Source organism: Platalea leucorodia (assembly GCF_965183815.1).
Source record: "Platalea leucorodia genome assembly, chromosome: 10".
Taxonomy (NCBI): domain Eukaryota; kingdom Metazoa; phylum Chordata; class Aves; order Pelecaniformes; family Threskiornithidae; genus Platalea; species Platalea leucorodia.
Genome location: NC_138832.1, coordinates 12,798,393 through 12,826,337, shown reverse-complemented (window position 1 = coordinate 12,826,337; position 27,945 = coordinate 12,798,393). Strand labels below are relative to the sequence as shown.

The window sequence follows — 27,945 nt, the reverse complement described above, 5'->3', positions numbered from 1 at the left end:
GTCTCTCCGTGCCCTCCATCCTCCTCGCCTCCCCTGTTGTCGGCCCTGTGTGCCAGGACATGTTGAAGAAAGAAGCTCTCCTCCTCATTCCCAACGTGCTGAAGGTTTTCCTGGAGAACGGGCAGATCAAATCCTTCACGTTCGATGGCCGAACCACCGTGAAGGTGGGCCCCGCTGCTCCCCCCACAGCACCATGATGCTTCTCTCCTCCCACCTGCCCGATCCATTTTTCCTTGTCTCCTGCTTCCTTGCACAAACACTGCAGCGGCGCTTGGCTGGCTGCGAACTGCCACTGCATGATAGATAGCCCCTCCGCCTCCCCAGGCAACATGCTTTGCAGCTGGCAGGGATGGGCTTTTGCTGTCTTTCTCCCACTCCTAACTTTTCTCCGTGCTGTGAGCCTGCCCTGCAGCCAGGATGGATGCTCCTGCGAGTGCCCATGCCAGGGGCCAGTTTCCTGCACCCCTCTGGGCACCGCAGTGTTACCCAAGATGCTAGGGTCTGGCTGCTGGTCACCTCCTGCTGCGAGGTCACTTTGCCTGGCAGTGGCTGGGTACCATCCCGCAGCCCCCCTTAGCACTGCAGGGCCTCATCCTGCACTGGCGCGGCCCCAGGTGCCAGCAAGGAGGGGGCTGTCAGTGTGGTGCCAGCTCCCACCCTGGGAGGGAGCCAGTGCCTCGCACCCAAGCCTGTCTGTGGCATTTGCAGGATGTGATGGTGACGCTGCAGGACCGCCTGTCCCTGAGGCACATCGAGCACTTTGCCCTGGTCCTGGAGTATTCCAGCCCGGAGCAGAGCCACCGGTTCCTGCTGCTCCAGGACAAGCAGCCGCTGGCCCACGTAAGCCGTTGGGTGCGGGAGGGCATTGGGAAGGTCATGGCCGGTGGCTGGGGCACAGGGAAGCTCTTCTTCCAACAGCGTGGGGCCTGGCCAGGGTTGTGCCGTGGGGTGGTGTAGCCTCTCCTTGCCTCTGGCATGGTCCTGCAGGCCCAGGGGTGCAAAGGGTGGCCAAAAAGGGAGACGATCAGGGTTTTACCCATCCCACCCTGACAGCACCGTGGAGATGCTCTGTGCTCCAGCCTGGGAAGCTGCAGACAGCATTCATGAGCATCCTTGGCCTGCCTAGGAGAGCCAGGAAGCTGGCGCTGCACAGGGCCACAGATAAAATAGGGATTGTGGAGGAAGCGTTAGCCTTGGTGGCATAAAACCTTGGAGCACCAGGCAAAGCTGTCACACCAAGGAAGGCTGGGCTGTTCCTGGAATGAAAGGATCAGGTGGTGCATGGAGGAGAGAAATCAAATCCTCCCCAGGGGAGAGAAGAGGGGGTCTTCTGCCCTGCAGGCAAATATACATGGCTCCTGGGCTCATCGCCCCCCTCTGCTCCTGACACAGGTTGTGCAGAGGACACACTACCATGGCATGAGGTGCCTCTTCCGTGTGAGCTTCTTCCCCAAGGACCCGGTGGAGCTGCTGCGCCGGGATCCTGCAGCGTTTGAGTACCTGTACATCCAGGTAGGAACTGGGAGCTGATGGTGCTCATGGTCCACACATCTGCCCAGGCTGGCCCCTGTGGAGGGATCCCTCAGGTGGTGGGTGCCCTGTCCCCGTGGCTGTCTGCGGACACCTCTCCTCCCTCCTGCAGAGCCGCAACGATGTGATCAGAGAACGCTTCGGCACAGACCCCAAGCCAGAGATGCTGCTGGGGCTGGCTGCCCTCCACATCTACATCACCGTCTCAGCCACCCGCCCCAGCCAGAAGGTCTCCCTCAAGAATGTGGAGTGAGTCCTCCTCCCTCTCCCCACGCCACCGAGCAGCCCTCCTCTGTCCCCTGCCTGTGCTCCTGCTCACAGCCCCTGCGTAACTGGGGTGCTCCCAGCAGTGTTTCGGGGTGCTGTGTGTGAGATGCCCTGGGAGCCCCTCTGGAGCTGGCTGGTGGCTCATGGGCTTGGCAGTGACACACAGCCCCTGGTCCCACCACGGGGCCATGCAAGACCCCCTCACGCTGACATCCAGCCATGCATGGCAGCCTTGCCAGGGCTGGCAGGGATATTTGCTGCAAGCCTAGGATCATTTCATGGGAACTCGGGCTGATTTTTCTGCCTGGCATCCAAGGCAAGGAGAAGGCACTGTGGCTGGGTAGTCTCAGCCCGTCACCAAGTCGTGCAGCCCTGGCTCAGCCCTCCTGCAGCTCCCGGTGGTCTTAAATCCATATGGAGTCTGTCTGTGCATGCTGGCCTTGCCCAGTGTGCACGGGGAGGAAGGGGGGAGATGGCACCCCCAGAGGACCCCAAAAGAGGTTTGGGGATTTGCCCTGCATCCCTTAACCTTACATGAAGGTGAGTGGGACCTGGGCTCGGCTGCAGAGCCTGGCACCACTGCGTTCCCCAGCCCGGTGCTGGTGGCTGTGACACCAGCTGGGGGTCCCGTCCCCTTGGGGACCCAGGCTGGGGGCTGCAGCTGCTCCAGCTGTGACACCAAAGAAGTGCTGGTGCGGCTCCAGCTCCCTCTGATGGCAAGAGGATGCTCTCGAGCAGTGTCCCTGATTTCTGGCCCTCTCTGCCCATCAGCGGGGTATCTGGCCTGGCGGCTCAGGCAGGCTTCCCTCCCCGCAGGAAGGAGTGGGGCCTGGAGCCCTTCCTGCCCCCCTCGCTCCTGCAACTCATCAAAGAGAAGAGCCTTCGGAAATCCCTCTCGCAGCAGCTCAAAGCCCACCAGAACCAGCCTGGCGGCACCAAGGTGAGCCCAACCTGCGTGGCCATGGCTCAGGGCTGGTGGGGTGGCACCGTGTCCTCTGCCCCAGCCATCATCCTGTTGTCCCCGGCTGCGCGGGGGCTCCTGTTATTGCTGCTTAAGTCCCCCTGGATGGGAGATAAATCCCGAGGTGACAGCCAGGCAGCCACTCTCTCTCCTGAATCCACTTCCAAGAGCTGATCTGGATTTTGGGGACTACAGCGAGGATCAGTGGGGTGAGACCAGCTGAGAGCCGCCTCTCAGCTTGACTGAAGTGGCACACATCAGTTAAGCCCGTGTTTATCGTTATGTCTGCTTCTGGGCTTGGAATGCTCTGGAGGAGGCTGCTGAGCCACTGCCTCGGTCCCTGCAGGCATCAGAGCTCCCGGGGGGGTTATACGTTCCCCAGAGGGGTTATACATCCTCCGGGGGGGCGGGGGGTTATACATCCCCCAGGAGGGTTATACATCTCCGGGGGGATTATACATCCCCCAGGGGGGTTATACATGAGGTGTCTGGGTTCCTCCCTGGCTGTGCCTCTGCTCTGAGTTACCTCCCAGTATCTGCCCAGGACGGCAGGGGAGTGGAGACCTGCTCCACCCCATGTCAAGCCCCCAGGCTCGCTGCCAGCAGAGCCCATGCCCTGAGCTGCCTGCCAACGCGCTGCGCACCCCTGCTTGGGAGCTCCCGAGTATGCGCCAGCCTCTTGCATTTCTTCCCCCCTGTGCTGGTGGTGATCACCTGTGTGATGTGTTTTGCCAGGTCTCCACGGCCCAGGCGAAGCTGCAGTACCTGAGGATCCTGAACGAGCTGCCCACCTTTGCTGGGGTCCTCTTCAACACAGTGGGACTGGTACGGTAATTCAGGATGGGCTGGGAAGTGCTTGGCACCGGTCCTGAGTGTGCACTGGAGGAGAGAGCCAGGGGAGATGTGGCTTCCACAGAAATTACTTCCCTCGGTCTCTTGCTCTGCCCTGCTGGGGTCCAAGCCCATCCAGAAAAGCCTTCAGAGCCTCTGCTGACAGTAGGTCAGGTCTTCAGCTCCACAGGGTCAGGGTCAGCTCTGTTCTTGCCAGCCTTTTGGGCAATGAGATGACCGGCTCGATGAAGTCAGAGTAGTTTCAGACACATGCTTATAGCTTCGTCCTGCCCTGGCTGCATCCTGCCATCCGTCTCGGAGGAAGGCAACCCTTGGCAAAGGCCACTGCATTCCCTGCTTGTCCACGCAGGGAATAGCCCAGCTGGCCTTACCATCTCCGTCAGCAGCGGTCCAGCCTGAGCACTACTTCACAGCTCTCAGGAAGCTACCACTGCCATGGCCCACTCCTCCCTCATCTCCATCAGAGGCATCTCCACCCCACACCCAAGCCACCCCACTTTCCCCATGGCAGGAGGAAAGCCACCAAACCAAACAGAAGAACGGTGGGCCCACTAAGACTCCCCACTGCCTGGCTCACCTCTCCATCCCTCTTGCTCCACCTCCCATCCAGGGGTCTCCATGTAGGTGCACCCAAGGTCTCAGCACTTCCCTGGTTTCTCTTGCTTTGCCTCCTGGGTTCCATCCCTTGCAGCCTTTGATCTGCTCTGCTTCCCCCACGCCTCGGAGCTCCTCACCTCGGAGCTCCTCACCTCGCAGCTCAAAGGGCTGCCTGTAGGAAAATGGTGACGGCAGAACCACGTGGTGTCTGGTCAGTGCCGTGACTGAGCAGTCACAGCCCACCTCCAACACTGCCTGGGTGTGCAGCGTTGGGCAACTCACCTCTGGTGTGGGTGCCCTTTCTTTTTTTTCATCTCTGACACCAAAGCAATGACTCTGAGCCAGCCTAGGAGCTGAATCACATGTAAGTGGTAAAAAGTATTCCCTTATTCTCTTCTGCACTGGTCTGCCCAGCTCCTCTTCACCTCCAGGTCTGGTTTGAAGCATCCTTCCTGGGCAGACCAGAGCAAGAAAGATCTCTATTTTCCATCAAGGCTTTAGTCTGTCTTCTTTTCTAAAATGCATTCACTCCCTCCTCTGCTTCCTTCTCTCAGAGGCAATGTCAGATCAAGCAGATTTGTAACATGCTCTTACTTTTCTGTAGTGACACCAGCAGGCCTGAATATTTCATGTGGACAGCCAGTTCAGTGCTTTATTTTTAAATAGCCTTGTCACCCTGTACACCATTCCCAGCTCTGCAGGGAGGCTCAGGGAGGGGGATTCATGGCAGCAGCTTCACCTGCTGCTCTGCAAAAGCCATCCGGGACCCAGCCAAGCTGCCAACATCGAGGCTTGGCTCCACGGAGAGAGCCAGGCACAGCCCGTGCAGCCCCAGGGTGTGTTTATGTCCGTCTGTCTCTCTTTCTCCATGTGCTCATGCTACCAGGACGAGAAGCAGCCAGCCACCATGCTTCTGGTGGGACCCCGGCACGGCATCAGCCACGTCATTGACCTGAAGACCAACCTCACCACGGTGCTGTCGGAGTTCAGCAAGATCAGCAAGATCCAGCTGTTCAGAGAGAACCAGGGGGTGGCCCGGGTGGAGACAAGCATCCTGGATGCCAAGGTAGGCACGGGTGCCGCAGAGGCAGGCACCGGAGAGAGGGGCTAGTGCAGAGGCTGTGGTTGGAGGTTCAGTGCTCACGTTTGAGGGGGTTCAGGACACAAGTGCATGCTGGAGCATCTGCTTGGAGATTTCTAGGGACTGAAAAGCCCCTTTCACATTGCGGTCACAGGGCGCGTGGTCTGCAGCATCTCCCCTGCCTGTCTGGCTCCTTGTGCCATAGAGGCAGGGACTGAGGCTGAGGGTGCGCGGTGCAGGCATGGTTCTGGCCATGACCCAAACACCTACCCAAGGGTTCGAGCAGGGTCCTTGGGGCAGATGGGGGTGACACAGGCCGGGCGGGTAGCAGGGCCCTTTGGAGGCAGGACAGCACCTCACCTCTGCTCAGGGCTGGAGAGGAGTGGTCCATGGCCATACCTGGGCTGGATGTAGGTACTGGAGGGGACTGGTGGGGTTCGTGTATTAACAGCACTTGTGGAACTTGTCAAGCCATGCAGGATCATTGAATGAACTGGAAATGATGGGACAGGGGGTGTCAGGCTCAGAGTGCGAGAAGAGATCACTGGGCGTCCCTGGGCATGGGTGTCCCCAGTTCCAGTAAGCCACCCACCAGGTATCTTGCCAGCTGCCTGTGTTATCCTCCCCTTCAGCCCACAGAACAGTCTTTCCACTCCTCGGCGTACATGCCCTCCTGGGCCCCGTGCGTTATCATCCTGCCATCCCCTGCTGGTTGTTGCGTGGTGCAGTGCTGGTTCTGGTGGTTGATCCCCATGGTCAGGCCCCGCCATGCTGCCTCACCCCTCGCAGTCTCCTGTCTCTCCTGGGTCCCAAACCCTTCAGAAGGACTGTCAGCAATACAGTAAGAGCTTTACTGTCTTCTTTGGTGTCTGGTCTAGCAGCCACAAGATCCTAAGGAAATCTTCCATTGCCCTTTGCTCAGGTTTTTAATAAGCTAGGTCACATCTCCAGCAGACTTGCAGGCAGGTAGCCATGTGCCTGCTCCAGAGCATCCTTGGTTTCACTGCCTCCCTGCGCCCAGCTCTTCCCTGCCCCGTGGGGAAGGACCGAGCTGAGAGGCAACGATCTGACAGATAAATGCCAAGCCGCATCCTCTCCTCTCCTCCCACCTTGAATTCAACAGGACAGAGTTAGGATCGAGTCTGGGCTAAATTAGACAGGAGCAGTGCTTGGCAGAGGCTGTCTCATGCCATGACATCTGGCACAGTGGAGCTGTGACGGCTGTGGGGTATGGAGATGCTGCTGCACAGGAGACAGGGTATATCTGCACAAGCCCTCCGACCCTTTGGCTGTAGGTCAGATTTGCTGCCCCCACATTCATCCCTTTTCCCCCCAATGCTGATGAAGCTGACCTGCTTTGCTGGCATCTCCTGCAAGGTCTCTAAGCCTCGGCCCCCTCTGCAGCCCTTTCCTTGTGCTCTCTATTTCAGCCGTAGCCTTGCAGATGTAATCATGGTGGATTTGTTTAGGGTTCTCCTGCTGCCTCCTCTCCTGGTGGATTTTAGCACTTCCTCCCACCAGGCTCATTAATTCCTCCAAGTCTGTTTTCCTGCTGCCTCTATGCCTGGTCCAGTAGCTCTGCTGAACTGCAGTAACATCCCGGTAGCCTCTGCCAGAGCCACGCTCATCCTCATCCCCTCTGCTTTGGCTGTCCCCTCCAACAGCCTCATTGGTGAAGCCCTTTTTTTTGCACTTGTAATTCAGTGGGTATTTGGTCAGCTGTAATATTCTGTAATATTCCCTCTTCTGCATCCCACTGAGGTCAGTCGTTGCCCAGGTAAAGTCCTGGTGTCCTGCTGTGCCTGTCCCTACCCTTCAAAACCCTCAAACCTCCCGCCCTACAGCCTGGGCAGGTGGAAGCCCTCCCTGCCTGGCCCCTCTAGCTGCCTGGGCTGTGCAGGAGCCCACCAGGTCTCCTCCCTACTGCTTACAGAGCAACCCTTCTGGTTCCTCCTGGTGCCCACACCCCTCGGATATGCGTGTATAAATCACAATATTAATACATTAATAATAGGCTGGTCACAACCCTGTGACTGACTGCTCGTGGCTCACTGTGAGCGCTCGGAGCACAGCATGTTCCCGCTGTCACGTAGCTCCATGGCCGTCTCGCCGGCTGCGAGTGCTGCGCAGGGAGATGTGCGGCGTTAGCTCTGCTCCACGCGGCGCTGCTCAGCCCCGGGAGCGCATCGAGCTCACGGTGGGGTGCACGGGCCCCTCTGGTGCCGCTGTCCCCTCCCTGGCATGGGAGAGGGCAGTCGTCATCCCCAGCGCAGTCCAGTGTGCAGCTGAGACTGGCTGCAGGAGCGGCAGATGTGCTGGAGGCTGAGGTGATGCTGATGTCCATCTGCTATAAATTAGGTGGCAATTCCCACTCGGCTTCTCCACAATCCTGCAGTGCCGCTCCCCTCAGCCATGCTCTGCAGCAGTAATTAACTGTAACACCACTAGCCCTTTCCTGCTGCAAGAGTAGACTTTCTCCCATGTTCCCTCTATCCAGCCTCCCAACTGCTGGCGAAAAGGCAGCTCACATACAACTTCCCGCAAGCACGTACGCAAGCACGGCAGCTTTATCTCCCTGAGTAATTCCAGGCAGCTGCCTACAGCCACCAAAAGCCCCTCCGCCTGCCTGGAGCGGAGCGAGCAACCCATTTGTGAATCTCAGCAGGCTCAACAGCACCCTGCCAGTGCAGAGGCTGCTGTTATCTGTCTTCATTTAACTGTTATCCAAAGGGCTGGGTTTTATAGCCAGAATGTCTGCTCCAAACTGAGGCATATGCTAATCCTACGCAGGACAGCAATGGATGAGGCAGGCTAAGAAAAGCAGGCGAAAAGATCATTACCTCGCAGTGCTAATCTGCTTTCTGCAATTATTCTGTGGCGCTGAACGTGTCGCTGGCTAAAGCCCTGGGTGGCAAATAAATCTCTTTCCACCGTGAGTCATAAACCATTAGAGGGTTGTGCTCGAAGTAGTGTCCTGACTGCTCTGGGGACCTGCGCTCGAATCTGTATCGCTCCTGCAGGCCTGTCGGAGCCCTGCAGATTGCGGAGTGGGTGGGGATGTCCCCTGGGGCTGTTGCACGGTGCCGCCTGGCGCCGCCTTGCAGGGTGCTGGTGCTGGGGCAGCTCCCGTGCGTTCCCCAGGGAACGGCAGGGATGCGGGCGAGCCAGCCTGAATGGGTGGGGTGGCGGCCGCCCCTCGCAGCTGCTCGCTGGGTTACTGTGGAAACAGCAGATGTTCAGTGACAATGAAGGGGTTTGTGCAGAAAGGCCATTTTGAATTTCTAAGCGCCAGGTTTATTGATGTTGTGTAGTTGATCCTAAGGGTTAAAAAAGGGGTCAGGTCACAGAGCAGCCATCAGCCGGGAGGTCTGCACACCCCGACCACACCAGCCAGCGCTGCCCAAACGTCTTTATCCACTGCTTGCCTGCAACCACAGCCCAGACGTACCTGCCGGGAAGGAGCTGGGGAAGATTTTCAGGTAACAAGCAGGCTTGAGGAGAACATAAACCATTTCCATTTTGTTCAGGAGAAAAAGAAACAGTGTTTGTCTTATAAATTATTCACTGGATAGTTAATTGGTTTGGTTTGGAGCTTTTCCATTCTGGGCTTCAGTTTCAGTTTAAAACAGCCCATTTGGGATACCAACCCAGGGCTGGTGCCTCTGCTTTGCTTTCTTTAGCTGTTTGCCACTGTGGGGGTGGCAAAGGAGGGGCAAATGCTGGCAGGACCCCTTGTAGAGGAGCTGCACAACCTCAGGACAGAGGAACAAAAGCCTCCATGCCTCTGCTACTGTGTCCAAGAAGGATTTTTATTCCCTGCGGTGTCCGAGGGAGCTGCTAGGAGGAGAGGAGCAGGTTTCGCGTTGACAGCCACAGAGGGAGCGGGGCAGGTCTGCTTGGAAATGCTGAGAAGGTTCACAGCACACGGCTGGGGGCAGGACGGTGCTTCCCCAGCTGCGCTGCAGTGGTGTGGGTGTTGCGCAGGATCGTGTGGTCATTCCCACATGGCAAAGTCCCCTCTCTGCTGGGGCCATCGCTTCTCCGCTCTTCCTCCTGTGCTCTGGACTTGCCGGTGTTCAAGCATTGATTCTGGAGCTCAGATTTGCTGAGGAACAGGGTGGGTGCACATGGTGTCTCCTGTGATCTTTATGCATTAAGTGCAGCTTGTCTCGGTGGTCTGGGGGCCCCGCAGGTCTGCATCTCCCAGGGGCTTCCCCCTCCAGCTGCCCAGCAGTGCTGGGACCAGCACTTGAGAGCAGCCAATGCTTCTGAGCCAGCTCAGCTTTGGGCTTCCAGGCATGCATCTCCCTTCTTCCCCAGCGCAGGACTGAGAAGTCCTCTTCTACCTCCCAGTATCCTGGGATGGGCAGCGTCAGCATCTCCTGCCCGGCATCCGGGCAAGCCCGGCAGCGCTGATGGGGTGCAGAGGGGGCAGAGGGGCTGCTGCTCGCCACGCTTACGCAAGCTCCCCAGTGCAGGAGGCATGGGGAGAGCTGCGCTGCTCCGTGGGCACATCGGTGCCAGCTCCTGACGTCCAGCCGGGTGGCTCCACCAGGTCACACCCCTGGCTGTGCGGCTCCACGGCTCCTGCAGAAGCAAAGATTTTGTTCTTACTGAAATGTCTTTTCAAATGGAGCATTTCTCCTTTCTGATTTACACAGCTACATGCTGCTGGGCTTTTTATTATTGACATATTGGCAAAAAAGCTGCCAAAGCCCTCTGAATGGGAATGAAAGAGGAACGCTTGGGGGGCAGCCGGATCGCCTGAGCCCGGAGAAGCATCTGCAGTTTAACAGAGGAGCTGTCCCAGGCTGCCCCTCATCCCCGCGCTGGGCTGCGGGGCAGGAGGCCACAGCGGCTGGCTGCTTGCCAAGCGCAATTCAATCAAAGGCATCGTGGTAATTGACTTCATGTCTCCCAGCAGGGCTTGCAGCCAGCCGGCGCTTTAGCCGAGATCAACAAGAAAAACAAAGGAAAAATTAATTCAGAAAGGTCCCCGGCTGCTGCTGTGCCTGGAATCTGGCTATTGATGTCGGTGTCCCAGGGGCCCCGGCGTGCTTCCAGCCTGCCATGGAAATAAAAAGCCGCTATGCACAGCCTCCCTGGAAGGAGTCAAGTCCTGCCCGCCGGCTGCCCCTCCCTCTCACCAGCAATGGGATGGTGACCCCTCTGCCTCCATGCCTTCCCTGCCAGAGCCGGCGGCAGCGGGTGCTGGCAGGGCCGCAGCCGGCCCCGAGCCCAGTGGTGCTTCCCCCAGGCGAGTGCGGCAGGGACACGCCGTGGGTGCTGAGGCCAGTGCCCTATGTCCATTTGCGAAACTGTAGTCTGAAAATGCTGGGGAGCCCCATCAAACTGATGAGAGCAGGCAAGGCCAGCATTACTTCCACTCATGCAAGCAATGACTGAAGCCCATGAGCTTTCTCCTACACGAGGAGTGAGGCTTTGGAGTGATGATGGACCTAAAGGCTCTGATTCCCTAAGCTGAATTCATCTTTATTTGCATTAAGCCATTCTGAAACACTGTCATCTTGTGGGAGAGAGGGAGGGATTGAGATTTCCTTTGGCTCAGTACCTGGGGTGGGAGGCGCGGATGCAGTTTCCCCCCTCACAGAGCCTTTCTAACGGGATGTAAAGCAAAGCACATACCAGTGTGTGGTGCCAGCCCCGGCGTCACCCGTGGGCACCCAGGATGGGAGCCAGCCAGAAACACAAGAGTCAGACAACACGTGGAGAGGATGAGTCTCCAAGCCTGCAAAGCCAAATTTGATTTGTTTATTTGAAAAAAAGAAAAAAAGGAAGAGAAAAGCTAAACAAACAAGCAGACCTCAGGTGTCCGGTGCTGTGGGCGTGAGCACAGCCCGATGGTGCTGCAACCTTGGGAGTCCTGAGAACTTGCTTCAACAAATGGGATATGTGGAGGATGCCAAAAGCACCGCAGGCTCTGGTTATTAGAAGTCCCACAGGGAAGAGCATGAGCCCTTTGAGTAGCCGGGGGGGGAGATGAAAGCCAGCCAGGGTGGCAGCTGCAGCATGATTGGAAGGCATGGGCTGGACCTCCGCCTTCCCTGGGATACAGCAGCACCACCGAAGTAGAGAGAAGGAGACACCTATAAGTTTTCGGTCTATAGAGGTACCTCTCCGTCCGCTGTGACCTTTTGTGGGACCGTGCAGGGCAAGGAGGGCATTCACCTGGCGGAGGTGGCGGCTGCTCAGACCTAAGGAAGGAGATGCTGCTGCAGAAACCTGAAGGTCTGCTGCTAACAAAAGCAGGAGGTTTATTGATCAACAAATGGGAAATAATGGTCCTAATCACAAGCAGCCTGGTATTGACAGAGCTGAGTTAATAATGCTTAAAGGGAGGGAAGGAAAGGTCAATGTACAAGTGAAAAATTGACTGCTGTCTCGTTAGGCCCGGATGCCTATATTATTAAATATAAACTTGGCAGTGCACCTCAAGTAAACCAGGGAACACAAATTATGTAAATTCATCGCTCCCCTTTCTGCTGCACTATATTAAAGGAAACGGGGTAAGACCCGAAATAAACGATAAAGGGCGGAGATTAAAAGGAAATGCACATAAGCTTAAGGGTTATAGCATGCAGAGATCGGGTCATAAATTAATTTAAATATGAGGACTGTTAAGATCCTCTAGCATAACCCTGGCCATAAAATTTCCTCCAGACGTTCTTCTATGAAACCTTCACCTTTGTCTGAACAAGAGAATATCCTCCAGAAGGACATTGAGGTTTGATTTAAAGGCAGGGCATAATAGAAAAAGCACTATATCCTTAATAAGCTAATGGAAAACTCATCTCTCATATCCAGCATAAATGTATTTTGTTTTACTTTCCAGAGAGACTAGTTGCCAAGCAGGAAACTTTAAGTGAAAAAATGTCCTTTTCTCGTTAGGACTAAAGAAATCTAGAAAACCAGTATGAGTGAAAGATCAAAACAGCAATAATTTCAGGCTGTTATTATGCATTTAGATGTAGAAAGAGCATTCTTTTTAAAATTTGCTTCTTTTCATGTTGGCATATTGCAGGTCAGAGATGAACCTCTACCTGTGCATCCTTCTGGGAATTGGATGTTGGCATTTTTAGAGCAGTAGGGTTATGCCAGTAAGTTTGCTTCTGTGTAAAACCAGCTTTCATCCTAAAGGTGCTGCTGCCCTGACAAAAATCAGACAGGCATTTCTGCTCTGGCATCCCAGGGAAGCTGAGTCCTCAGGGCCACCAAGGTATGAGCCCCCACCGCTGTCGCAGCCAGAACATGCTGGTGAGGAGGAGGAAGAGGATGGGCTGGTTGGCATGAGACACACCATCGGTGCATGGCGGGAGGGTAACCGGAGGGTTATCCTAGTTAATAACTTGTTCCCCATCGGTGATTAACACCATCTCCTGATTAAGAGCTGGGAAGGAGGTACTGCATTTTGTGGCCACTTCCAAAAAAAACAGTGCTGACAGGGCAGGGAGCAGGTCTTAGAGGAATGACACAGGTTTTGCTCCTGCTGCATCCTTCCCTGCCTTCCGGCTGCTCACAGAAGTCTCTCTGCTCTACTGCACCACCAGGTTTGGAAAACTTATGAAGATTCATGCTCTTTCAGGTTGCTGCCTTTTTGTTAGGCCTGGTTGAGATTGAGCAACGAGTTAAAAAAATTGCAGGGGAAGGCAGATATGTTGCATGAGCCCCAGCCCCTTGGGGACCAGGCCAATACTGACCACAGGCACGAGCCCTTGCTGCTCCTTGCAGGATGTTTCCAAAGCAAAGGAGGTCAATCCCATTCACCGCAAGACATGGGTATCACAAGGAAGCCCAAAGCACAGACTACAGTCCTGTGTTGTTGTTTCTTAGAGCAGCTCCCTGCAAAGCTGCCCTGAATTTACCATCTAAAACCCTTAGCAACAGTAGTTGGAAATTTTTCATACAACTGTTCAGAAAGTCAGTGTTTGCTCAGCTTGCCTGTGCCTGGCTGTCTCCACGAGATCTCATTTGCCTTGCCTGGGTGGAACAGGGTGACCAAGATTGCCAACGTCTAAAAATAACATCTCTGTTAGCTGCCATCCCTGACACCTCCTCTTTGTAGCCTGATTTCCCAAGGAAACCAGGCTGCTGCAATAGTGTTGCCTCTTTGCCTCTTGACCCCACAAATCACTTTCAGATCTGTTGGCCACTGTCAGGGAGATGTGGCAGCAGGGTGGAAGTCTCAAAGGCAGCTGAGCTGCTGCAATCTTGGCAAAATTACCTAGGTGGGTGGAAGAGAGAGATTCAGTCTTGTAACCCCACATGGGAAAGGGTGACAGCCAGACCTCTGTTAGCGAGCGGCAGAGAAGCCACCGAGGCCAGGGGACAGGGGTACAGCCCCACTGCAGCAGCTTTGCTCACATTCAATATCTTTTTAAACAGCCAGTAATCCATCAGCAGGACACAGAGCCCCTGCAGCGCAGGCTCCCGGGCCATGGGGGGTGCTGCCAGCAGCACGGGTGGACAGCTTCAAGCTGCCCCTGAAGTGATTTAATCCCTAATAACAATATTTGAACGCTTGACAATTAGAGAAGAACTCACACCGCTTGCTTGCCAGGATGCGAGAGTAATTGTTTCTAAGACCCCTTGCTAAGATGTAATGCTAATCAGTATTAAGATTCCTCTTTTTCAGAGGAGAGTGCTACAGTTAACCCCGGCATGCCACGCACCGATTGCTGGAAGTCGGTCTGGAGGTTGGGCTTGCTCAGAGACCTGGCAGGGAGCTCGTGGCATCTTGGTGTATTGTGTATGTTTTATTTGTAGGCCAGAAACACCAGTCGGGCTGGTTGTGTCTCAGTCCTGTCTCCCTTCAGGAGGACTGATCCAGGGGCTGCTTCTTGCCAGCAGGAACCTACAGTCCCATCTCTGGATGGGTGGGAGCATCCTGAAGCAGAGGTATCTGAGCAAAAATGGAAATAAGGCAGGGTCTCAGAGGTACTGGTAGCCAGCTGGGGTACCGGGACTGCACCGTGGGCCGAACAGGGAGGGGTGAAGGGAAGAGGAGGGCACAGCGAGTGCTGACAGAGAGGCAGTGAAGGTCCATGTCTCTGTGCCACTCAGACTTGCTGTCCCCAAGAGCTAGCTGTGAATCTCCAGCGTGTGACTCGCACGTGGTGGAAACTCCTCCCTAGTTTTCCTTTTGAAAGGGAATTCTCAACCCATCTTGGCCTCTTCATTTAATCTCCCAGTAGTGGATACTCATCAGCCATTGCCTCCCTCCCCTTGGCATTTGCTTCCTTTCTTGTTGCTAGCACTCAAACCCTCGCTGCTGCATAACAGAGGGGGGGAAATACGCAAATGTCTCTTCATTCAACAGATGGCTTGAAAAACCTAGGAAAGCTTAGCCCTATGTAGAAGACACTTGTTTTAAGGATGCTTCATACAGCAGAACTGGAACACATGGTTTCCTTTCATCACTTATGTCAAGACTGGAGCTGGGCTAAGAGGTGTCACCCCTCCTCACCGCTGCATGCCTGCCTCCTTCGAGCTATGTGGAGAAGCTCTTTTCTCCTTTCTCTGTATCTTGATACTTTCCCTTTGATCTGTGTGTCATCTCAGGTTTATTTTCCATGATGCAGAAAGAGCCTCATCAAGCAGGCAGGAGCAGAGCCTCTCAGTAGAGCGTGTTTGCTTGTCAGGTTATTTCTCTTCCACATTGGGTTATTTCTTTTCCTTTCTCTTCCTACACAGCAGCCAAGGAGGGAACTTCTTTACCCTGGCTCTAGGAGGAATCAGCCCCTGCCAGGGGCTGGCATGGCTTGGGGATCACATGCAGCTCTGCCCAGGGCTGATGGCTTCACACCCAGGTTTATTGTGTTGTATGGTCCGGAGCGTGAGGTACTGTAAGGCTGGGTCTTGCTTTGCCAGAGTTGGCTTGGTGACTTAAAAAAGCAAGTGTTGAGCAGAGCACAGAACTGGCCAGTGGGTACCAGGAACCTCCTGTGGTTATGAAACAACAAAACCAAAACAGCTTTAATGCTTTTCACACTGCATAGGCTTAAGTGGTTTTTAAAACGGGCTTGGTTTGCCGTGGATGTGGTAAACAAGTTCTTCTGAGTCCTGGAGGGCTGTCAGAGACTGAGCATGGCAGGACAGGCAGCCCAGGCCACAGCAGTAGCTAAACATCCCCCAGTTGCCTCAGATAAGCCCTGCACCTGGGTACTAAGGTCCTTTAGATAGGGGTGCTTTGTGCAAGGGGTAGATGAGGGCTAGAGCTGCCATGCAATAACTTTATTGAAGGCACTGTCAATTTTTTTCCATCTCACGGGTCTGCCTTGAGTGGTGCTGGGGGCTCAGACCAAGCATGGACCTCTCAGCCGAGCTGTGCTGGGACAGGCTGTGCTGGGACAGGCTGCTCTGCCCAGCCGGGTCCCAGCAGTGCATGGGATGTCACCAGGTGGGTAAGGGTAGATTCCACCCCGACAGCTTCCCTGGGCTAGCTAACCTTCTCCTTGGGACAAGCCAGGAGTCGGGGAGTTGCGATGTCTGCCACTAGATTGTGCAGTGAGGTTATATGTGGCACAAAGATCATGTCTGATTTTTTCTTCTCTTTAAAGCAAAGACCTTTTTTAGCATGTGAATAAATGCTCTCCTAAAAGAGAAGACACCATCTGCTCCTAAGCACAAATTTAATTTTCTGAAGGGCTAGATTTAAATACAATCCACAGCCTCAGAGTGGTGGCTGGGTGACCCTGTAATGGGTTTTTGCCACTTCTGCATCTTGCTGGAAGCAGATGTCTTGATTTATGGGAGGGCGACATGGTGCCTGCAATGAAACGGGTTCTGGCAGCTGGAGACTCCGCAAACTCCCTGAGCTCCCCAGGGCCTGATGGTTAAACTGGTGCTTGCAGGTAGGCTTAGAGCATTGACACACAGACAAACGATCAGGAGCCGGTTGCACGGGGGCCCTGCCATGCACAGCCTGTGCCCTGTGGGACTCCACCTCTTTCATCATCCTTAGAAGAGTCAGCAAGCAGGAATTACAGCTGCAGTGAGCTGCTTTCTTGGGCACAACGATTTGTTGGGTGATCTGGAGCAAGGACGTGCACCTGGCTGTTTTTTCCTCTGTGGATGCTAAAAGTACCAGCCAGCTCACCAGTTACACCAGTGCAGGGCCCCGGCACAACCCCTTTTGAGCACCGGACCCACATCAGCTGAGCCGTGTGGCCCTCATGTGCTTTGTCTCTCTTGCCTTCCAGCCGCTGGTGTTGCTGATGGAGTGGCCTGAAGCCACCAACTTCGCCTGCCTGATTGCAGGTTACTGCCGTCTCCTGGTGGACTCCAAGAAGATGATATTCTCCAGGGCTCCCAGCCAGCCGCCCCCGCCTCAGATTATCAAGGCAGGTACGTTTCAGCCTCTGCTTTCTGTGCAAGCCCCTTCCCTAGCCTCCTCCTTCTCCTCACTCCAGCCAGGACTGCAGCATTAGAAAGGAGAAGGGTTTCCCTGGCATCTCCCCTCCACTCCCATTCACCCTGCAGAACCAGCAGACCCCCCTTTTAACCAGAAAACAAGGAGCTGGGAGAGAAGTCCTCATTTTAGATAAGCTCTGACTTGTGGTGTCAGCTTGGGTCCTAAACACTCACTGCACGTGTTTGTTGTGGCAGCTCCTAGAGCAGATCCAGGAGGTGCCGTTTAAAAAGACCTGTAATGCTACCAGCTAAATGCTGGGTCCTCACAGAACAGCCTGTGCGTTGCTGCAGGGATGCAGCACGTGCTCCTTGGCCAGCATCGCGACTCCAGAGACCAGTGTGTGCACTCAGCCAGGGACTGTGCTCCTGCTGCCTTTGGACACTGCTGCCTTCATCAGTGGGGTCTGGGCTGCATGGGCAGCTCTGCAAGCACAGCTGCTCTATTGATTTCCTAAATTAGGAGGGAAACTTTGGCATCCCAGCTTTTCAGGTGCCCAGCCTGATGCAGGGAGCAGAGGGCTGCTCTGGGCACAGCAGGAGACCAGAACAGCTAAAGACAGGTTCTGTACCACCAGGCACCGATGCTCTGTTCCTTGAGGATGGATTGCAGGTGTGAGTCACCCTCAAAATGATCAATGATTCTCAAGAGTGATTTCAAACAAGATCCAAGCAGGAGCTACATGCCATTGTTCCATGCAGGTGTTCACATTGAATATGTTTTGTATAGGGAAATATAAAATACAGGATCAGTGGCTGGAGATGGGCAAAATACCAACCCAGCTGACTCTGGAAGGTTGACCCTAGACCTCCCGGGTGACACTGCAGCTCCAGAGAGCTGGCAGAGTGTCAAGACTGCCTCCTCAAGATGGGACTAGCTGGGGGAGGTGGAAGGAGTGCCAAGAGCTAGCAGGGTCCTTGGGAAAGGACTCAGTGCCTCTGAGGTCTGAGGAAGGCACCTGGACACAGACTTAGCACACGTGGGAGGACACACTCACAAGAGGCATCAGGAAAGCATCTGCAGAACCTCAGTGAATCCAGGGAAAGACCTGGCAGGTGATGTTGGTGTAAGTATACGTGCATGGTTTCCTTTTGTTTCTTCACCTGCACCTCTTATTGGCAGCTGTCACTGTGCTCTCTGGGTGCCCTACAGAATCATATTTAGTCACAGTTTGCTATGAGTGGAGGGTGTTTCCAACTTAACTGGCTATCATCAGACATCCCTGTGTCATGTCACCCTGAGATGGCCTACAGGGACACATGGGGCACATGGCAGTGGGGAGTCAGAACAATGTGGTAGGAAGCAGAGAGCATCCCAGAACATCCCCAGGGGCTCAGAGCAAGGCTGGTGGTGCCCACAGTTACTGGTCACTCAGGGGATGTCTCAGCGTGTGCGAGTGGTGCTTTTCCACACTCTAGCAACAGTGATAATAGCCAGGATTTTTCCTCAGGGAGATTTTGCTTCGTGGGCATGGTCCAAACCTATGCCAAAAGGGGTAGTAAACCTTGCCCTTTTCTTGACAGTCTCAAGAAACCAATGTCACTCTGCAGGGGGCTGGAGTGAGTGTGAGGGGAAGTCACAGTGTGGGTAGGACAGCAATGGAGCAAGGGGTCCATGGTCTTCATACCAAAGAGCTAGACCCTCTCTGGATGGCCTGGTCTATCCTCAGGGGTGCAATAAAAACCTCTCTGACCAGTGGAGTGGAACAGTTTCCCTGCAGACCCAGTACACTCATCCCAGCCACTCAGGCATCCTTCTGAAGGGAGAATTTAGTGTGTTTTGAGAAAAGAAAGTCTTCTCACAGTTCTGGTTTCGCTACGGCTGCAGGCTGAGCTGTCAGGAGCTAGGCGGATCACAGGGAGCAGGGACTGCTGATCATTAGCACAACTCTGCAGGAATGATAAGAAAGCCCTACTGGGATGAATCAAGTTAGCCCAGGCTTTGACTTTCCAGGCTGCAAGCAGGCTGTGCCAGAATCTTAAATGTAAAATCAAGGCCTGGCCCATGCTTTTCACGTAGAAGAGGAGCACATCCATCTTTGCTGAGGCCCATTAAAACCTCCTGCTGAACTGCAGACATTTTTAGAAATGCACGCTCTGCCCGGATGCTGTCAGTCTGATCCATCGCTCCTGCGGAGCCGCGTGCCGGATCCTTGCCCTCCGCAGGAAGGGTTGTGCCGTGCTGGAGCTGCGCAGGTGATTCACCTCCCTGCCCCTTCCTCTCCCCGCTCCCACCAGCAACCATCGTCAGCCAAGCAGCTCTGTGCCCTTGGTTGCTCTCTCAGCTTTTTGTCAGGACCTTCTCCCCCAGAGCATCCAGCAGCTGGATTATGGATTTTAGGGTTTTGGCCCCATTCAGCAACAGGCCCTGGCTGGGCATGGGCAGCAGTGAGGCTGTCCAAGCAGGGCAGGCTGCTACCATGACCCATCAGAGGTGTCTGGCTTTGGGAAAGCCTCTGCTTTGCTCCATGCCGCCCCACCACAGCCCAGCACTGAACACATGTCCCCGGCTGCAGCAGCCTTGTGTTCACTCACACAGCTGTCATTTCTGAGTACCAGTATGTCCATAAATGAGAGAGATATTGTTTTGATTGGGATTTTAGCATTGCAGGTGATGAACAGTATAATACAAACGTGTGTTTGGGGAGACAAATTGTCCAATTTGTTGAGCTAATGAATTTAATTAGGATTTATTTGATTTAATTTATACTTGGTAGGATGGAGCCTGCATCCCCCTGGCAGCCGTTCTCAGCACAGCTGCACAATTCAACCTGTAATGCAGAAAGATGCCCCTCCTGAGGGCTGGACCACTGGCCAGAAGTTCAAGCAACATTTCAGCTGCTTGCCTTGCATGAGGGAGCAAGGGGAGGCTGTCGCAGGGAAATGCTTAATAGCAGGAGCAGAGGGCTCTTTCGGAGCTGGCCTGATCCGATAGCTGTCAGCCAGAAACAGCGCATGGATTGTGGGCAGCGAGGGACAAGGGACTGGGGAGGGTGTCTGTCACTTAAAGTCAGCCAAGCGACGTTGGATGTCTCCCCGAAAGGCAATATTGCACCACGTTTAGCAGTTAGTTAGCTTCCTCTCCTGAGGAAAACTGCTTGGTCTGGCCAACGTTACGCAAAAGTGGTGACAACAATTCCTTCTTCCCATATAATGCGTAAATTGACAGACTGAGGCCAAAGGTCCTCGTTCGTGCATGCAGCCAGGCTGCTCCCGTTGCCCTCTGAATAAGGCTGGTCGCTCAGTGATGTGGCACCCACATCCCTGTGGCTCAGTGCCCACTGTGCTGGCCAGCCCTCCTCTGGTTCTGCCCAGCTCTGCCTCCCAGCAAGCTACTGGGATCTTGCTTCCTCTCCCTGCTGCTGTCACACAGCACAGAAACAAGACATTTTCCCAGGTAGCCAACATGGATGGAGTCCAGCCCAAAGCAGTAAGAAAGCTGAGACATTTAGGAAACTGACCTGTCGGGAAAGGTTAAAGGAATTTGCTGTGGTTAGTCTAGAAAAGAGACGGGAGGGGAGATGGAGAGGGAGGAACAGGACATTATTTCTGATGTCTAAAGGTTGTTTGTAAAAGGGCACTGATGAGTTGTGCTGCTGGTCCATGGTGTCATTGATCTAATTCCTCGCAAAAAACAGTTTTAGGGTCAATACTTTCTTATGATAAATGTCAAAATATTTAACTTTATAAAATTTATATGATTAAGCTGTAGAGCATGTAATCATTTTGGAGGTGGCCTGCTCTGTCAGTATGTCACGGGGCTTTTGCAGGCTGGAGCTCAACTGCTTCTAAATCCTGTCCAGCCACCCTCTAGGCTCTCCTGGCCTCCATCATCGATATACCCCAGCCACACCTAAGGGCCTCACTAAAACACTTTCAACAGCTCTTTGTTAATGGGAATCCAGATTTTATTGATTTAGGAAAAAAAGGCATGTGAGCTTCTTCAATACCACATAGGGTTTCTTTGAGCTGGCCATCTTCCATGTCCACCATGTAAATCTCTGTATGTCCCTCTCCCTTCTGCCTCCTCCCGGTCTTCCTTTCTCTCCGTATTGCAGGGAAGGGTTGATGCCTCAGAGCCAGAAGGTCCCTTGTCTTCAGTGTCAGCAGTCCCCTCCTGCTCTTGGTGGCAACACGCGTGGTATCCTTCAGGGCTTAACCCTTTCCTCTAGAGAGACCCATGCACTCAGGTGGGGAGGCCAAGGCAAGTGTGGCACATACAAAGCCGCCCAGGGTAATGTGCTCCCCTCCATCACACACGCGTTTATGAAGGTTGCTTTAGTTTCAGTTTTCCTGCCTCAGAAGTGGGGTACAGACAAGCTGATCATCCGAAATCCCTTCCAGCCCATGATCTGTTCAAGTTAGTCAATAGGACCCCCTGGGAAGCTGCCCTCAGGGACAAAGGAGCAGAACAGAGCTGCCAGATCTTTAAGGACATTTTCTATAGAGCGCAAGAACTCTCAATCCCCATGTGAAAGAAATCAGGAAAGGAAGGCAAGAGACCAGCATGGATGAGTCAAGACCTACCGGTCAAACTAGAGGGCAAGAATGAAATGCACAGGCAGTGGAAGCAGGGACAGGTATCCTGGGAGGAGCATAGGGACGCTGCCCGGTTGTGTAGAGATGGAGAAGGAAGGGCAAGCTGCAGATGGAGCTGAACTTGGCAAGGGACGCAAAGAATGATACGAAGGGCTTCTATAGGTATGTCAGCCAGAAAAGGAAGGTCAAAGAAAGTGTACCGCCCCGATGAACACGACTGGCAAGCTGGTAACAATGGACGAGGGGAAGGCTGAGGTACTCAACAACTTTTTTGCCTCAGTCTTCACTGACAACCTCTCTTCCCACACCTCTCGAGTGGATGGATGGGGACTGGGGGAGCAAAGTCCCTCCTACTGTAAGAGAAGATCAGGTTCATGACCACCTGAGGAACCTGACCATACATAATAAGTCTATGGGACCTGACGAGATACATCCCAGAGTCCTGATGGAATTGGCTGATGTAGTTGCCAAGCCACTCTCCATGATATTTGAAAAGTCATGGCAGGCAGGTGAAGTCCCTGGGGACTGCACAAAGGGAAACATCGCAGCCATTTTTAAAAAGGGTAGAAAGGAGGACCCTGGGAACTACCGACCTGTCAGCCTCACTTCTGTGCCTGGGAAGATCATGGAACAGATCCTCCTGGAAGCTATGTTAAGGCACATGGAGGACAGGGAGATGATTCGACACAGCCAGCATGGCTTCACCAAGGGCAAGTCTTGCCTGACTAACCTAGTGGCCTTCTATGATTGAGTGACTACACCAGTGGACAAGGGAAGAGCTACGGATGTCATCTATCTGGACTTTTGTAAGGCCTTTGGCATGGTCTCCCACAACATCCTTTTCTCTAAATTGGAGAGATATGGATTTGATGGATGGACTGTTCGGTGGATGAGGAAGTGGTGGGATGGTCACATCCAGGGAGTAGTGGTCAACGGCTCAGTGTCCAGATGGAGATCAGTGACGAGTGGTGTCCCTCAGGGGTCTGTATTGGGACGAGTGCTGTTTAATATCTTCATCAATGACATAGACAGTGGGATCGAGTGCACTCTCAGCAAGTTTGTAGATGACACCAAGCTGAGTGGTGCAGTTGACACGCCTGAGGGATGAGATGCCATTCAGAGGGACCTGGACAGGCTGGAGAAGTGGGCCCATGTGAACATCATGAGGTTCAACAAGGCCAAGTGCAAGGTCCTGCACCTGGGTCAGGGCAACCCCTGGTATCAGTACAGGCTGGGGGATGAAGGGATTGAGAGCAGCCTTGTGGAGAGGGACTTGGAAGTACTGGTGGATGAAAAGCTGGACATGAGCCGGTAATGCGCTCTCGAGCCCAGAAAGCCAGCCGTATCCTGGGCTGCATCAAAAGAAGCGTGGCCAGCAGGTCGAGGGAGGTGATTCTGCCCCTCTGCTCTGCTGAGACCCCACGTGGAGTACTGCATCCAGCTCTGGGGTCCTCAGCACGGGAAAGACATGGACCTGTTGGAATGGGTCCAGAGGAGGGCCACAAAAACGATCAGAGGGCTGGAACACCTCTCCTAGGAGGAAAGGCTGAGAGAGTTGGGAGTTTTAGCCTGGAGAAGAGAAGGCTGCAGGGAGACTTTATTGCAGCCTTTCAATACTTAAAGGGGGCTTATAAGAAAGATGGGGACAGACTTTTTAGCAGGGCCTGTAGCGATAGGACAAGGGGTAATGGTTTTAAATTAAAAGAGGGTAGATTCAGACTAGATATAAGGAAGAAATTTTTTACAATGAGAGTGATGAAACATTGGAACAGGTTGCGCAGAGAGGTGGTAGATGCCCCTCCCTGGAAACATTCAAGGTCAGGTTGGACAGGGCTCTGAGCAACCTGATCTAGTTGAAGATGTCCCTGCTTATTCAGGAGAGTTGGACTAGATGACCCTTAAAAGTGCCTTCCAACCCAAACTATTCTATGAGTCTATGAGTCTATGATCTGCATGCGCAGGACATTTCTTCCTGCACTCATTACTGGCAGATAGGCCCAGCAGGTTGCAGAAGACCAGCCAGCTGGCCTGGCTGTACCGCAGGGAATACGCACGTGCCACTGCAGTCTGGCACGCTGAGGGCTGGAGGGCAGAGAGCACGTGGATGCTTCTCCAGGGTGAGCAGGAGCTTCCCCATGCTGTTTTTGCTTCTCCTGGTTGCTGCTGCTAATATGCCTGTTGTGGTTTTGATTTAGATTATATCAACGCACACAACCTCCACCGGCCTGCCATGGCGGGGCACACAGGAAAGAAAGAGAGCGGGTTGGTGGGTGGCTCTGCCGCCGGCACCGGAGGAGCCGGGACTCCAGCCACCAGGGCTTCGGACTCGGAGGTCATCAGCTTTTGCTATCTGCACATGCGAGAGCAGAGGAAGGAAAGAGAGAGCAGGACGGATATCAATGAAAACCTGATTTTTTTTGAGGAAACTCGTCCCAGGACCAAATCTGACCCCACTTCCAAAAGCTCTGGCCAAGGCTACGATGGGGCAGCTAATGAGTACAACCCAGATGGCCTTGACCAAGACAGGCACGCGAGCAGGGCCAGAGCACACACCATAGACACCCATCTGCGGAGCAACGCCTCGCACTTCTACTGTGAGTCCTGCCAAGCCAAAATCAAGAGCCGGCTGGCCTCATGCAAGGGGGGCAAGCCCGGCAGCACCCGGGACAATATGGTGGACTTGATGTCGCTTCCCCCTCCTGGGAGCGATGAGGAAGAAGACGAGACGACATCCCTGCTTCCCGCCATTGCCGCACCCCCTCCTGGCTTCCGAGACAACAGCTCAGATGAGGACGACCCCAAGCGCCGGGCGGCTGCCCAGAGCCAGGAACAGGGCCGGCACCTCTGTGGCATCCTCTACGATGAGATCCCTGTCACACTGATAGATAACGTGAGGACGGTCCGAGACCATGCCCAAGAGCTGGATGATGCCCTGGTGTCCACCCTGCAGGCGCTGGAAGCCCTGGCTGCTTCAGAGGATTGTCCACATCCCCCACCACAGCAGACAGCAGGTATTTCAATGGCTGTGACTTTCTTTCTTCCCTATAGCCTTTCTTTCCTATGGTACATCCTCCCCTTTAGTCTCCTTCTCCCATCCTATTTGTGATTGTGGAGCAGCTTCTAGTAAAAACTAAGTTGTGGCAACAGCCTCTAGCAGGAGCAGCCAAGCTGCTGCTCAGAAGATTTCTAAGAAGCTGAGGTGGGACTTCTCTCCCTGACAGTGGCTGAAGGTGTCTCTTGGTTATCCCATATCTGCCATGGTCCACGTGCCACGATGTTGGGGTGAGGCACTAACAAACCAGTACTGTGAGCATGAGTTCCTCCCTGCTGTGACCCCACTCAGCTGGTAACTTCGGCCTTCAGTCTTCGCAGGTTCCCACCCAGGTTTTACAGTGTGTGAGCCCTTCACAGAGCAAACCTGCTGTTAGATGGGTGTCTCTGAGACCAGCCTGCTGGCAGCACAGTCCTTTGTCCCCCTCCCCGCCTTGCTTGCCCTACTCACTATGGCAGAGTAGCTGGTGCCCAATTTTCCTTCTTGCTCCAGACAAGTCCCTGGAGCTCTGCTATCGCTAACACTGGAAAGCTTCCAAGGACCTTTTCCTGGGCCAAGAGCTCTTGCTGAATTGAGCTAGCAAGTCAGCTCAGTGCTGACAAGTGATCTCTCTTAAAAGCATTAACTCTTAGTTGCGGGAAGTCACTAAAGTTTCTCTGATAGGATGCTGTGTTCTGCATTCCTCGGACCCTCCTGCCGCATGGAGTTCCCCTCTCCTCCGCATAGCAGTGTGGTGTGAGTGTTGTCGTGGGGTTTTCTTTGTGTCCCTCCTCAGGTCTTATTGTCCTGGCTGCCATCACTCCTGAGTCATCCTTGGATTCTGGCCATGAAACCAACTCTTCGGAGCTAACTGATGTCTCAGAGATGGTCTCTGCTATGAAGCAGCACCAGAACGCAGCCTACTTCCTCGCTCAACACATCAACAAAGAAAACCTCCTGGCCAGAAAGGACTTGCCTTTCCGAATCCAGAGCTGTGCTGCCCAGGCTGTTCTCACCTCACCCTACCCCCTCAGCCGCGAGGAGCCGAGCCCTTCATTGAAGCCAGCTTTCTCTCACCAAAGCCCCAACCTTACCAATTGCAAGAGCAAACAGGAGCAGCAGCATGCTGAGCAGAGCTACACCTTGGCTGTCCAGCCGGTGCTGACCCCCCAGCTTAATGAGCAGAACAGGGCAGCTCCAGTGCCAGGCTCTGAATGCAAAGGTGCAGGCCACACAAAAGCTGCCTTTGAGGTATCTCTGCATGCCACAGCAGCTCCGAGCAGGGAGCAGGCACAGGATCTACAAGAGAAGATGCCCAAAGAGGTCCAGCCAAGCTCCAAGCTCCTCCTGGATCAAAAAAGTGTTGTAACTCCAGCCATCATTTCAGCTGCTCTGCAGCAAGTGGCAAATGCAAAAAGTTCAGCTCCCCAAGTGGCAGCATCCTCAAAAGAAGACAAGAACATGAATGGTACCAGCAGCTGTGCATCAGCCAGCAGCAAGCCTTTGAAACTTAAAGGAGGTTCACAAGCGGCAGAGACATTATGCAACTGTCAACAACAGCAGCAACTCTCTCCGCAGCAGCACTGTGAAGTTTCTCCAAGTCCTAAAGAAGCTCATGGCAGTAAGGCTGAAGCTTTCCATCTCGCCTCAGCAGGTGAGGAAATGATGCCCGGTAAGACTTTTGCCTCTAAAAGCTACCAGCAAAAAGTGAGTAGAGATGCTCCAGGGAAAGCCGCAAGTGGAGAGCCAGGTCAGAAGGCAGGTGGGGAAGCCATGAGCCTCGTCTTTCAGAAACACACAGCTCCTTCAAACCAAGGACAGAAAATGCAACAGGAAAGTTCAGCCAAAAGCTTAAAAGCTGAGAGTAGCAATCTGCACTCTCCATCACCTGGTAGCACTTTTAGGAGCACCAGTGAGGAACCTAAAGGGCCAATCCAGCTGGTGCCCAGATCCGAGAGCCTGCAGATCAGCACTGTGCCTTCCAAAAAAGTAGAAAAAGTCCTGGAGGTGACCCAACAAGATGCTGATGTCCCAGCTAAACCCAAAGCTCCAAAAGCTCCCTTCAGGTTGAGGAACCTGTTCTCTGCAACATTTCCGACCCGGCTGAAGAAGGAGACAGATGAGCGGCAGGCTCAGCTGCAGAAGGTGAAGCAGTATGAGCTGGAATTCCTTGAAGAGCTGCTCAAGCCAAAGAGCAAAGGTGACCTCCCACCACAGGAGTATCTGCACCCTCCTGCCCCTGGGCGCTGCAGCTGCCAGCTAAGGAGCAGTCCTGTGCAAAAAGTCCCAGGGATGTCCAGGGAGCAAAGGCGCAGCTGTGACTGCAAGCGGATTTGCAGAGGGGTAAGGCCACCCCCTACCCAGTTGGTGATGGCAGAACTGGAGAGGCGAGGGAGGGATAAAGTTACCGACGACCAGAAGCAGGCAGAATCCATTAGGTTGACAAGCGTGAGCAGCCCTTCCAAAGGCAAGCGGATACGATCCACAAGTTTAGAGTCCAGAGATTACCGGTCAGATCCAGAGAACAGCGTGTCCTGTTTGACAACGTGCACTTCCCGGGGGGAGTGCATGGGTGCTCCACACTACAGGAAGCTCTTGCGTCGCTACAGTGTCAGTGAAATAGATAAGACTGATAGGACATCCCTGTCCTCTGACATCTACCAGAACGTCTATACAACCAAGCAGAAAGGCCCCCAGAAAGAGCCTGAGCCCAGCATCCTTTGTCCTGTTCTGAAGAGCAAAATCCAGGAAGCCTCTGGAGTGGCTGACCCCTCCTATGTCCAGATAGCACAGGAGAAAAAGAACCAGAAGGGTTCAGCAGTGTTCTCTGTCCAGGAGGAGATGTATCCAAGTCCCGCTGAGCTGCGGGATGAAGACATGGAGGATGAGAAGTGCTGCTCCATCCGGTACTGCTTCTACTACAGGAAATGCGATGTTGCAGATGATGGGAGCGAGAAGGATGAGCTGTCCTATTCCATCCCCATGCAGATACTCCCAGGAATGAAGCTGGACAATCAGATGGTCCCAGTCATGAGCAGGACTCTTCAGGTCCTAGATGCAACAGCCTGCAGCAGTCCCAATGACAGTCAGACCCAGGAAATAGATTTAAGGACCTCCAGTTTTGAGGGGAGCTTGGCGAAGATCAACACCCTTCGAGGCCATGCCTACAGCTTTCCCAATGGGTTTCTGCAAGTGCAGCTGGACACCAATGAGCTCCTGACTATCCTGAGGCAGTGTGTGGTGAGCCCTGATGTCCGGGACTGCAAACCCTACATCTCCCAGCTGGCTGAGTACAAGCAAGAGCTTGCCCTCAAGTTCAAGGAGTTTCGGGCGTCCTGCCGCCGCGTGGCAGCCGTCGACAAGAGTCCTACCCACATGCTCTCTGCCATCACGAGCAGCTTCCAGGTGCTAAGCAGCCTCATCGAGACATTTGTGAGGCTGGTGTACATCGTGCGCTCGGAGTCCCAGCGCCAAGAGCTGCTGACGAAGGTGGAGGAAGTGGTGAGAAACTACACCTTCCTCCTGAAGGCTGCGGAGGAGTCCACGGCCAGAACGCTGAGCCACCAGCAGACGGTGGAGCAGCTCGCCCGCCAGTCAGCCACGGTTGCCACTGTCATGAGCACGCTCACACGCTCCCTAAAGACGTTGATCAATAAGTAA

General features: G+C 54.1%; 1 protein-coding gene across 1 annotated transcript; it reads left to right on the top strand.

The window, feature by feature from the left end:
• Window positions 1-56: 56 nt before the first annotated feature.
• On the top strand, window positions 57-27,945 carry FRMPD3 (FERM and PDZ domain containing 3; the record flags this gene model as incomplete). Its single annotated transcript, XM_082323415.1, has 10 exons — window positions 57-164; window positions 709-840; window positions 1,393-1,512; window positions 1,643-1,779; window positions 2,614-2,737; window positions 3,494-3,583; window positions 5,094-5,273; window positions 16,508-16,652; window positions 23,450-24,265; window positions 25,082-27,945. Exons 1-10 carry the CDS (start codon window positions 60-62, stop codon window positions 27,943-27,945), a joined length of 4,713 nt encoding a protein of 1,570 aa, XP_082179541.1. The 5' UTR covers window positions 57-59.